A 13,606-nucleotide genomic window follows, 5' to 3' on the forward strand; every position below is an offset into this window, starting at 1 on the left:
AGGGTTTCTCTGTGGCTTTGGAGCATGTCCTGGAACTAGCTCTGTAGACCAGGCTGGTCTCGAACTCACAGAGATCCGCCTACCTCTGCCTCCCGAGTGCTGGGATTAAAGGCGTGCACCACCACCGCCTGGCTTCCCTTCTTTTTTAAATTTAGTATGAGTAATACAAAGAGATCAAATAATGTTGAATAACGGTGTAAAAAGCTACACTGATTGTGTAGTGTGATGGGTCACCTGTAAACTTAGGAGGCTGATACCGTTAATGGTCAGTTTGCACCAGGCTGGGAACACATTTAATAAAGCACTGTCTTTACAAAAAAAAAAAAAAAAAAAAAAAGTTAAGGTACCATTTGCACCACTTTTAAAACTGCAGTAGTAATCTCTTAAGTGATTCTTTCTATGTTATATATTTCTGCCCACTTTCGGAAGAGAATTACATTCTTTTGCATAAGTTCCCATGATGCTGCACATCTGTAATCCCAGAACTTGGAAGGGGAAAGTGGGGCAAAAAGCAAGAAACAAAGCCATCTCCTCAGTTACCTCGTGAGTTGAGACTGACCTTGTCTAAAAATCAAAGAAAAACTTAAGTAAAATAAAAACAAAATTATTCTATGAGACAAAGACCCTGTTTGGGGCTTTACAACCCTTTTTTTTTTCTGGGACAGTAGAGTGAGCTCATATACAACTGTTCTTAACAGTAAATAATTTTAATTTTTTTAATCTTTTTACTTTTACTCCTAACATATATAGTATTATAATAACATATATATTATAAAATTCCTAAAATAATCATCTGTGTTTTATCAACTGAAATATATGTTGGTTAAATAGATTAGCTGTATAGTTTTAGAAACATGACTAACATAAATTAGGTTCTACATCCAAGGATAGTACTGTTTACTGGAATTATAAGACCTTTCATCTCGATGACTAGGGATGTAGTGGAGAGGAAGTGCACTACCCTTTCGAGTGGCAAAATGACCCAGGGTGACTTAGGACAGTCGGTAGCTTGGGTTTTTCCTGAAGTTGCTCAGTTTTCTAAATACAAATTTAGATTTCATATACCTTTAAATTAAAATTCTAAGCGATGAAAATTTTAAAGTCTGAGTTTTGTGGCATGCCTAATTTTAGTTGCTGTTGTATATTTGTTTTTAAGCTTTGCGTTGGAAGGAAGTGACTATTGTGGATCTGTGGTTGCATGGCTGGAATTATCAACCGGCTGTCAGTGGTCATCTTTGGTGTCTTAAAATGAGATTGGCAATGAATTGGAAGCATGTGGGAAGCAGGAAGTGTCTGCAGCAGCTGTTGTTGTGCTTTGTGTGGGAAAGAGGGTTCTATTGGAAAAATACAAACAAACTCTGTTGAAAATGTAATCTCTCCATCCATTTGTTAGTACTTGGAGCAGCACTGTTTTCTAAGAAAAGATCTAAAGCAGGTAAATGCAGATTTCAAATCTAAGGAGATATAAATGAATCTAATTAAAAACTATGATGAAGATTTTGTAGAAAATCAAAAGGGGCTTTTCAGCAGTCAGAATAATGACTTTATTTGTATAAATATAGCAAAGTGGCTTCTGCCCAAATATGGGAAACAAAAGTTTCCCTGCAGCCTCCATCCGTGTTCTAGCTCAGCAAGAGCGATAACTGTATCCCTATGGTCTGTTTCCATTAGTGACAACTGACATAAGAAGAAATAACTAAATAGGCATCTAAAATCAGTATGGCAGATTTCTGAAATGTTCTTACCAAATGTTGTCTGCTGGGTGGTTTTTGTTTTTTGTCTCTTTCTGTCCAAAATATATCTAAGCTATATTCACTTTTTAAAGAATGCTTTTATTTGTTAAATGCTTTACAAGTATTGGTCTTCAGCTATTTCAATCTAATAAAAATCTAATTTAAAATAGGTTTTCTCTCTTTTTCCTATTCCCTCTTCCTCTGCTGAAAGCATGGTTTTTAAATGACAGGATTTACTGACTTCCTTTTAGATGTTTTTCTTTTACTTAAAAATTTTTATTGTAGATTTATTTTTTCTATTTCCTCGTATTGCTTGAATTTATATAATTATTTTTTATATTCGCCAAGTGTTCACTAGACATTATAATACTAATTTAACCTGATAAAATTATCTCAGAAGTATTTGCCAGTATACTTTCAAAGTAAGAGTGACATTATGAATGGGAATGTATTTGTCCTTACAGAGCTCTCAAGAGTCTTTATAGAGGAGGATGGTATTATTGTTATAGTTATCTTCAAAGTTACCCAGAAGCACAATGTTAATTTGCTTATTAATTAATTGTTTAAATATTACCTTAAGCTCGAGATAAAGATACAGGTATTAAGCCAGGAGATGGTGGTGCATACCTTTAATCTCAGCACTGAGGAGGCAGAAGCAGGTGGGGTCTCTGTGAGTTCGAGACCAGCCTGATCTACAAAGTGAGTTCCAGGACAGCAAGGGCTGTTACAAAAGAGAAACCCTGTCTTCAAAACAAAACAAAAAGATACAGATTTAAGTGTATAATATTCAGTCATTGCTCAGGCATTTATTGAGCATGAACTATTCAAAGCACTGTTCAGAGCACTTAATTGTCATCTGTTGGAAAACAAAGATCCTATCCCCATGAAGCTTACTTTGTAGTTGGAAAAAATAAACATAATAAATAATTTACATAATATGATAAGTGTTGTTCTGTCAAAAAAAGTAAAATCGGCATCAGCATTATCTGAGGAAAGATCTGTACATCACCAGACCAAGCATATTCAGTGGTGTCAAGTATTAAAACAAAGGTGATAGGGTTGAGAATAGAGCCAGCAGATCACTAAATGTAAGGAGGGCAACACTGAGCATTATGCTCAGGACACTTAGTTCATTGTCTGAAGAAATAGGATAATCAAAAATAAATCAAATGTTACCACTTGCTCTAAACAACCTAGTACATAAGTAGTATGGAGACACGCCTATAAACACTAGCAGTTGAGAAGTGGAGGCAAGAAGGTTGGGAGTTCAAAACCACCCTCAACTTAGTGAATGAGGCCTACCGGTGCTCATGATTTGACTGGGAGATCAGTCAGAGAAGCAGAGAAAGTATAGCCAGAGTACCTTCTGACAAAGGGAGAGAGGTAAGATTGACACAATATGACAAAAAGTTTTCTCAGAAAATTACTTGGGGTGGAGATGCTTCAAGTGGCAGGGTAGAAGAGTTTGATGTAATCCCGTTTGTTTCCTTGTACTTCTGTTTTGAGTTTTCTACAAAAACCCTTCTCCATCAGGGTTGCTCCATTTTGCTTTTGAGTGATTTCCTAGTTTGGGAACCTTGCCGTGCTCTCATTCACATGGCGAGTAATGACTGTTCTCCCTGCTTGTGCACTTCCACTTCCCAGCACCGCTGAAGAAACTTCCTTTCCCTGCTGCATATTCTTAGCACTTTTGCTAAAAATTAGTTACTTGTAGAGATACTTTTTTCAATCTTTATTCTGCTCCTCTAACCTATGAATCTATTTTTATGCCAAAACATGTAATGTTGATTACTAGAGCTTCATAGGGTTTTGAAGTCAGGTAATATGTTTTCTGTGAAGAATTTTGATAAGGATTCAGTGAATCTATAGATCACTTTAGAAGTGTGGACTTTTTTTTTTTTTTGGTTTTTCGAGACAGGGTTTCTCTGTGGTTTTGGAGCCTGTCCTGGAACTAGCTCTTGTAGACCAGGCTGGTCTCGAACTCACAGAGATCCGCCTGCCTCTGCCTCCCGAGTGCTGGGATTAAAGGCGTGCGCCACCACCGCCCAGCTAGTGTGAACATTTTTAACAGTATCCATTCTTCTAATGTGTGAGCACAGGATGTCCTTCCAATTTTGCAGTCCTTTTTAGTTTTTTTATTGTTAGTTTCTCATTGTAGAGCTTTTTTATCCCTTTATTTTAAAATTTAGTCCTAGATATTTCACTTACTGTTTTTGAGTCTTTTTTTAAATGAGATTGATTTTTTTATTTCTTTTTTTTAGAATATTTGCTACTAATGCATCAAAACACTACTTTAAGTTTTTTATATATAAGATTGTATAAACATACAGCTCCAGGCCAGTCTACAGATAGAGCTCCAGGCCACCCAAGGCTACATTGAGACCTTATCTCAAAAAAAAAAAAGGGGGCAAAAATATTAAGACTGTGTTGACATTTTTACTGTCGATTTTGTTTTTAACATATTAATAAGTATTATTGCCTACGGTTAGTCACCACAAACAGCTTTCCTATGACCTATATTTTCTGTCCATGGGCTTGTTTCCTTAAGCTGAGAAAATTCCAGGCTTTTTCCTTTACCCCTTTTGCTTCCTCTTTTACTCATTTTTAATCAAGTATCACATAAGGTGATTTATGTTACTGGTAGTAAAAGTGGCTTGTAAAACTTTCAAGGCAAACCACTATGTCATCTGTCTTTGGTTTTCATTGCTATAATAAAGCACCACAACCAAAAGCAGCTTGAGGAAGAGAGGGCTTATTTCATCTTTACAGCTCTCAGGTCATATTCCAGGAACACAAGTTAGGAACTGAAACAGAAGCTGTGAAGGAATGCTGCCTACTGGTTTGCTCAGTTTGTTCTCTTATACACCCCTCCCTAACACCACCTGTCCAGGGGTAGCACCACCCACAGTGGGCTGGGATGTCATACATCAATTATTAATAAGAAAATGTTCTACAGGTTTGCCTACAGGCAATCTGATGGAAGTGTTTTCTCAACTGAGGTTCCTCTTCCCAATAACGTATGCTTGTGACAACTAGCACATCATCTTCTGTAAATCTCACCTGTAATAGAATTTCTCACCTAGAAAGAAAGGAGAATTGTGGCAAAACATTTGAGGCCCAGCAGTCATGAAGAGATAATCCTTGGGCTTTCTTCCCTTCTGCCACATTTATGCTAATCTTCAGTGATAAGTTGGTAGCTGTGTTTTCTTGCAATAAAACCAATATTTTAAACACTTATTTTCAAAAGCTAAGTTGTTTATACCACTATCTAGAACTTACTGAAGTAATAATTTTAGGCCTTTCTAGTTTGTTTCTGTTCTCTATTTGAATATGAAATGTATTTCTCTGTTACTATCATAGAACCTCTCTCAGCAAGTGATAAGATCTGTGAGGTTCTATCTTAAAGAATCAGGTAGAATGAAATTTCAATTTTCTTTTAAATACTTGGGGATTTTTATTGTTTTATTTATTTATTTTTTTTGGTCTTTGTTTGGTTTTGGTTTTGGTTTTCAAGACAGTATGTCTTTTTTTTTGGGGTTTTTTTTTTTTTTTTTTTTTTTTGGTTTTTTTCGAGACAGTGTTTCTATGTGTAGCTTTGGAGCCTGTCCTGGAACTAGCTCTTGTAGACCAGGCTGGCCTCGAACTCACAGAGATCCGCCTGCCTCTGCCTCCCGAGTGCTGGGATTAAAGGTGTGCGCCACCACCACCTGGCTAATACTTAGTCTCTTAAAGGCATAAAATAAGTGAATTATATATTGTTCGGGGGAGGGTTATTTTTTGCTGTTGTAAGCTTTGAGTCAAAGGTATGGATGATAGCAACTAGATTTTCTTTAAAGTTTTCTAAACTTATGTATGATAACTATATTTTTTCTGTCTTGTTAGCTACCAGCTCTGCCCACTTGGAGGATCTTGCTTACCTGGATGAGCAGAGACATACTCCTTTGAGAACTTCCCTTCGAATGCCAAGACAGAGTATGGGTGGAATTCGTACACAGCAGGATCTAAGAGGTCAGAATACTGAGGGCTGTAGTGGTGCCTGAGAACAAGTGAAAATGGATAATTTTCAAAGTCCTTATTCTCCTATCCCCAAACTTGATCTTCCTTTTAAGACGTGAGATGATCTAGTTTAATATGTAACTAGATAGTTCCACAGATAGATTGTACTCATAGAAGTGTGTTGTCATTTTGGAAGAAACTAAATGAAAAGAGCTGGTAGTGGTAGAGGAAAGAACCTTCCTTAAGGTCCTGGAATTCAGAAGTAACTCTGACCAACTTCAGTCCTAGAGGTATTATTGGAGGTAAACTGTGTTTTACTATAGAATTACTCTCATTTTTATTCTAATGACCATTTCTAGTAACATGTAATAATTCCTTTTCATGATGTTTCAGATAGTGCTGGCAACATATAACCAACATCCTTTCACTCACTTAAGCTCTCTATTAGTTACTTTTCTCATTTTTATGGCAGAATACACAGCATTTTCTGGATGGAAGTGCTTATTGTAGCTCACAGTCTGAGGATACAGTTTATCATAGCAAGGAAATCGTGTCAGCAGGAACACAAGGCAACTGATCCCACTGCATCTGTAGTCAGGAAGCAAAGAAACGTGAATGACAGTGCTCAAATTCACACTCTCTTTATTCAGTCTGGGACCCCACCCCATGAAATGGTACTGTACACATTCACATTCAGGGTGAGTCTTCCCTCCGTAGTTAAGCCTTTCTGGAAATGTCTTTATGGACACTCCTCATAGGTATATTTCTGTGGTGATTATAAAGCCATTCAAGTTGATATCATAAAGATTAACCATTACAGGAACCTATTTCTTTACCTTCTCTGTGGCAGTGTACATGCTATAAAAGAAATGTAGTCTTTTCTCTCATTTTGTTATGAAAATAATATCACTGAGGAGAGTCCTCTGTTCTCTGTGTCACTTTGCTCAAAATGAACCCTCTCTGATAGCTTTTAACAAATAACATTCCTCAGATATCTAGCAATCTATAGCTCAAGCATTCTTTTTATTTTTTTAGCTTATTTTCTTATTGCTTTTGTCCTGTATCCTACCCTAAGCAGTTCAGTGACACATGCATTTCTCACACAGGAAAGAACTTACTCATGCAGGGACTGCTCATTCTGGAAACCATTTTCTTCATACCTTTTTAGTAATGGCTAAACAAATAAAAGACTGAATTATTACAATTGCTTTATTGCAATATGTTACCATAGTCACATTACTATGTAGCTAATAATATTTTAGTTTGGCTCCTTATCTTTCTCATAGTATTTATTATTTCTATAGTTTACCATATACTAGTTGCTTGGTATATTCAGTTTTGTATTATCCCCCCCTAGAAAACAGAATTATTGGCCAGCAAGGCAAAATGGCTCAGCAGAGAAAGGGTGCTGACCAGCAAGCCTGGCAAACTGAGATTGACTCCTGGGACCCACATGACAGGAGAGCGACTCTGAGTTGTTCTCTGACTTTCACACATGCATGAACACACTGGATGTTTCCAGAAAGAAAATGGAACTATGTCAAGCACTACTTTAGAATGTTTATAACCAAAGCTTCAACAAGTTTAATGAGAAGAAAAATTTATTTGTTCCAGGACCTCAGTGCACAGAAATATTGAATAAAATTGAGCACAACTACTTATCTGACTAGATCTTCAGGTTCATTTGCAAATCTGCCACACTGACATCACCTTGTATTCCATTACTGGAAAAATAACAGCATTCATTCCCTCATTTTCTTAGTATAGGTGGACTACATAGGAAAAAATGACAGATTTCAGCTCTGGTAATTTAGGGTCTCCTTAATATTGAGTCCTAGTATTTGATATCATATACATGCTTCTGGTATCTAAAGACTAATTCTGGTGAGATTGATATTTACATGCAGATATCAATTATATCTTGGTTATAACAAAGATTTTTTTTAATTAAATAATTGAGCTTCAGCCTGAACATACAAATAATAAAAGTACATCCAAAGATTGATGAGAAAAGAAAGCAAACTTGGACAGATTATAGACCTTCTTAGCAAGGCTTTATGACTTAACAGTTATTATAACTCAAACTTTTCACTTCATTTTAGGCACATAACCAGATTGTTTTCCTGACATCATTTTCGAAAGCTTGTTACATTGTGTTTTATTTTAAAACATACAAATTGCAGTCAGATTTCAGTTTGAAATCTACTTTTTCTGATTATAGTTGAAGTAAAACTACCTTGTTCCCAAAAAAACAATAAAATGATTGTGAACAATTTTAGTATTATGTATTTCTAGAGGCCAGTAAGATGGCACAGCAGATAAGAACACTTAATCCTCAGGCCTGACGACCTGAGTTCAATGGTGGAGACTACAGGTGAGGAGAGAGCTGACTCCTGCAAGCTGTCCTCTGACCTTCACCACACTCACTGTGGCAGTGGCACATATTTAACAACAATGACTAAATATTTAAAAAAAAACTGAGTATAGTTCCAGCTTATAATACATCTGTGTGAGTGTCACACTCACACACACACAAATTTTTCAAGTATTATTAAGTTTTATGATCAGGCTTTGGTTTGGTTTGGCTGCTCTGGAAACTGAACCTAGAGCTTTACACATGGCCACTGAGCCGCATACCCAGTCCTATACAGTAGGGTTTTGTTCTCTTTGGATATGTATGAGTGTGGACGTATGTACACATGTATGCAGGTGCCCACTGAGGCCAGCAAAGGATTTTAGATCCCCTACAGCTGAAGTTATTGGCGACTGTGAGCTGCTTGATGTGGGTGCTCAGAACTGAAGTCCAGTCCTCTAGAAGAACAGCAAACATTTTTAACCACTGAACCATCTCTTCAGCCCTAAAATAGTTTTTTTTAACCACAATTCTAGTGTCATATAGTGCTAAGTCTTTAAAGATGTATACTGTGCACCTATAGTATATCCAGTGGTAATTAACTGTATTGGCTAACTGATTTCAAGCGTAAAGCCAGCCTGAAATATGTCCACTAGGTATAGTCTATATTGGCTATACTCTTAGATTATGGAGAATTCCATAAAGCTTTTATTTATATGACTTGAGGTAGTATTTACCATTTTATAAACAAATATGTCAGATACTAGTTTTAGCTGTTAAATGTAATAGTAGGTTTTTTAAGTAATAGAGATTATTAAAGTATCTGTATATTCAGGGCTGGAAAGGTGGCTTAGTAGTTAATAGCACTTATTGCTTTTACAGAAAAGCAAGTTTGTTTCCCAGCACCCACTTGATGACTCACAACTTTCCATAATTCTACTTCCAAAGGACCTAGTACCCTCTTTTGATCACTGCAGGCACTAGGCATACACATGGTATGCATATATACATGCAGCAAAAAAAAATCACCCCTCATATACATCAAATAAATTAGATAAATGTTTTTAATTTTATAAATAATGTGACTTGTTACGTGATAACATCAAGAAGGTGTAAAAAGTTTCATGTAGTTGTGAAAAACTGACTTGGTGAAAGGAAAGTAACCTCTTTTTTGGTTTTTTGAGACAGGGTTTTTCTGTAGCTTTGGAGCCTGTTCTGGAACTAGCTCTTGTAGACCAGGTTGGCCTCGAACTCACAGAGATCCACCTGCCTCTGCCTCCCCAGTGCTGGGATTAAAAGCATGCGCTGTCAACACCAACCAGCCAAAAGTAACCTCTTAATGTCATGAGAATAGCTTCAATTTTAAGGCACCAAACATGTCTTGGAAACCCCAGGGGTTCCCAGACTCTTTAATAAACAGCTTAGAGAACATCATTGTAATTGAAGGTAAATGTTATATCTCAAGAATTTTATGGTCTGTTTACAGAAATGCAAAAGAGGGAATGTTTTGAGAGATTGCAGATATTAGAAATTGCTTATGATCATGGTTTATGAATAGATAGAGTTCATTTAAAAATTACCTTAGGCCGGGCGATGGTGGCGCACGCCTTTAATCCCAGCACTCGGGAGGCAGAGGCAGGCAGATCTCTGTGAGTTCGAGACCAGCCTGGTCTACAGAGCTAGTTCCAGGACATGCTCCAAAGCCACAGAGAAACCCTGTCTCGAAAAACCAAAAAAAAAAAAAAAAAAAATTACCTTAGCAGTAACTAAATTGTTTAATCATAATAGTTGTGTTTTGACTACTGGCACGAAAGTTATTAGGGTAATCTGAGCTAGAATTTTTGGATCTTCAAGTAAGTCACATTTTTAACATTGGCTTCATTAGTGAAAAGCCCTTTTCTTTTTTAATACAGCTGTTCTGACCAACTGTTCTATAAAACTGATGTTTCCAGAAACTAAGCCCAACAGTAGAGAGAGGAAAGTCACACAAGTACACTGACCAGAGTCGCTTTGAAGCCAGGTAGCAGATTCCTAGGTATCACTTGTTCAAAAGTTTAAACTCAAATTTTAAAGTAGTCATAAAAGGTAGTATTCTAGTGCAGAGTCCATGACTGCTAGCCTGCGCTTAAAGCCTGTCTTTAAAATATTGTTAAATTGAATTAACTTTATAAAACTTTTTAACTGAAGGTTGTATAATTACTTAAGAGTTTTATTTTTTTATTTAGTCACTATTGTATTAATATAGGATTATGCTAAAAAATAAACTGAAACATCTTCCTCCTTTTGACTACCTTAATGAAGTAAGTCTTTCATGCCATGGGAAAAGCAGAAATTATGTTTGCTACCTATTGGAAAGAAAAAACATATAATTTTTCAGATAGAAGTAATACAATACATCATTTGATAGAACATTAAAAGGTAGTTAAATATACAATATAAATGTTAACATAACAACTTTAGATAATAGCTGCTTTTGGTAAATTAATGGAAAATTATTAGTGATAAGACCCTAACCTGCCTATTGTTAAATTATAATCATACTGTTTTGCTTGAAGAGATTACATGTTACTAATTAAAGCTTCATTTCTCAATATTTGTTGGTTTCCTTGGGCCCTTTAATAAATCTCATTACATAAAGACATTTACAGACTTTCTCTTAATTGCTGCTTTGGTAGACACTAGGATAGAGGGTATGTCTGCAAATGGTTGTCTAGTTCATTGGCATAGTTTTGTAAAACTGACCCTGGAACAGTTAAGTTGGCTTTGAGGATCTGCTTTCAAAGCAGTAAGTTTAATTTTCATTAAATAAAATAAGTGCATCACAGCATGTATAAATCCCTCACATTTCTGAAACAATGAATTCTTTATGAAGCTGACTAAGATGCATGTCATCAAGCTGAATGCTATTGCATTAGCCCACTGAGTCATGTAGCCCTGGGGTGCTTAGTCACCCTATCCTGATTATTGCCTAGCTGACTGGCACATTTACAAGGGAATATTCCATCAGTAGTTTTTATCACTGTTCATTAATTTTATAAGCAATATTAAATGTCATTCTTAAGTAGATTCAAAAGCTAGAGAAAGCTTGCATCCACAAAAATGTCTGCATATGACTGTTAAGCTAGTAGACTGTATATTCTAGTTACATGAGATTTACCTACAGCCAGCTTTTCTGCAAAGTGCCTTAAAAATTGAAAATTCACAGTTTAAACTGAATTTCTTTGAACATCTGATAAAAAATAGACTCTATTTGAATGTTCTGGCCATGATTTTTTTTCAACTTTTATTGTATTTTATTTATTTTTGTTAGGATAAGGGATGCACATGTGCTATAGTGGCTTGTGGGGATGAGAGGACAACTTGAAGGAGTCGGTCCTCCCCTCTGCTCTGTGTCCTAGGCTCAAGCTCAGGTCAGCAGGCTTGGCACAAGCACCTTCACCCGCTGAGCTATCTGGCTGTCCTCATAATTTGTTTGGTTTTCTTTGGTTGGTTTAACTAACCACTATAGTTGTTCTTCATACACACAAATCTGTTTTTATATAAACCAGTCTTACTTGATAAGTTACTAAATCTTACAGTTAGAAAACACAAATAAGAATTAATACTTAAGGGCTGGAGAGATGGCTCAGTGGTTAAGAGCATTGCCCGCTCTTCCAAAGGTCCTGAGTTCAATTCCCAGCAACCACATGGTGGCTCACAACCATCTGTAATGAGGTCTGGTGCCCTCTTCTGGCCTGCAGGCATATACGCAGACAGAATATTGTACACATAATAAATAAATAAATAAATAAATAAATAAATATTTTAAAAAAAAGAATTAATACTTAAAAAGTTTTCTTATGAGACCTGCAGGGGAAAGATAACCTTTGAGAAAAAATTTACACCACATCATCTTACAAGAGATGTTTTCAACTAAATTAAACTTCAAGAATCAGCTCCATATTGATTCCTATCATTTCTTCAAAAGTATAAAACAATCAAATGAAGAAATCATAATGTCAATAAATTCACTTGGCTAATATCTTTCCAAAGCATTTCTTAATTCATTAAGATGATGTAAGTTTTATGTGTAAAATATTTTTATAGAATAATTTCCCAAGATACTAATAAAATTATAGAATTGGAAATTTCATTTGGAAGGCTGTAGCCATTTCATTAATAAAAGTTTACCTAGAAACGTGTTACTTTTAAATTTTAAGTAATTAAAATAACTAGTCTTGATATATCCAAAAATAAATATATCTCATTTTCAGTGCCAGCTATCTAATAACACAAAACTCAAACTGTTGACATAATTATACAGTAATGTTATAAATTGTTTCTCATATTTAAGGCATTACTTTTTATGTTTTCCCTATATATTGAGATATTAGATTTGATGAAGTATTTTAAAAGTAGTAATTATTCCAGGAACTGGGTTTTTCTTGTTTCTTCTATTGTTCTCTGAAGATCCTTGTCCTCTTCCTGAAGATTCCAATCAAGAGTGATTTCAGATTGGTTTTTTAACCAACATTTTCCTATAAGGCCAGTGTCTTACAGGATATAGGGATATACAGCTCCATTGGTAGAGTGCCTACCAAGCATGCCCTGAGTGTGATTCTTAGTACCACATAAATGAAGACAGGAGCATCAGAAGGTTAGAGTCATCCCTGGCTACATAGTGATACACAATTCTCTGTCTAAGAAAACTGGTAACACTATGACCATAATAATTAATTATTATGATGAAGCAAGAAGTCGTCCTAGGTAAGTCCCAAGTTTTTATCTTAGAAGACCAAAATACTTGGAGATACCTTATTAACTAAGGAGGCAAATGGAAAAACAAGAATAAAGAAATTAAATAATCTTGGTGAAATTTCTCAAGTTTGTGTTTCCCGTTAAATATCCAAGTAGATGACTTGTTTTTCCCAAGTATGGATATTGAACCTAGAGCCTCCTGTGTGCAAGTCAAGCCCCCCAGCTCTAGCTGCAACCCTGAACCACTTTTTATTTTAAGATAGGGTCTCATTAAGTTGTCAGGCCAGCCTGAAACTCACTAACCCAGTAAAGCCTTGAAGTAGTATAATCGTCCTGTCTTAGCCTCCCAGAGTAGCTGGAACTATAGACCTATACCACCAAGAACAGCTACATAATTAAGGCTCATAAATTGTTGGAAATGTTGCACAGAAATGTGGTTCTTTTACAAAAGGTGGGGGTGGGACTGGGCAGTAGTGGCGTGATTCTTCAATTCCAGCACTCAGGAAGTGAGGCAGGCAGATCTAAGTTTGAGGCCAACCTGGTTTACAGAGTGAGTTCCAGGACAGCCAGAGCTGTTACACAGAAACCCTGTCCAAAAAAAATAAAAAATAAATTTAAAAAGGAAAAATTGGATGGTCAAAAAAAGAAGGGAGATAAAGCAGAAACCTCAAAGGGAAGAATGCCTGAAAAGAGCCAGTATGTTTTCGGTATCCTTTTTGTTTTCTTATATAAGTGTTGTGTGTGTGTGTGTGTGTGTGTGTGTGTGTGTGTGTGTGTGTGTGTGTGA

At 36.0% G+C, this 13,606-nt stretch overlaps 1 protein-coding gene across 1 annotated transcript in view; it reads left to right on the forward strand.

Moving 5' to 3' along the window:
• The window catches only part of Tanc2 (tetratricopeptide repeat, ankyrin repeat and coiled-coil containing 2), a 345,611-nt gene that overhangs the window by 205,461 nt on the left and 126,544 nt on the right, over window positions 1–13,606 (forward strand). Inside the window, exon 8 of the mRNA XM_026777178.1 lies at window positions 5,616–5,741. Coding sequence (XP_026632979.1) covers window positions 5,616–5,741 — 126 coding nt within the window. The remainder of the gene's footprint in view (window positions 1–5,615; window positions 5,742–13,606) is intronic.

This window comes from Microtus ochrogaster, unplaced genomic scaffold (assembly GCF_000317375.1).
Source record: "Microtus ochrogaster isolate Prairie Vole_2 unplaced genomic scaffold, MicOch1.0 UNK48, whole genome shotgun sequence".
NCBI lineage: Eukaryota > Metazoa > Chordata > Mammalia > Rodentia > Cricetidae > Microtus > Microtus ochrogaster.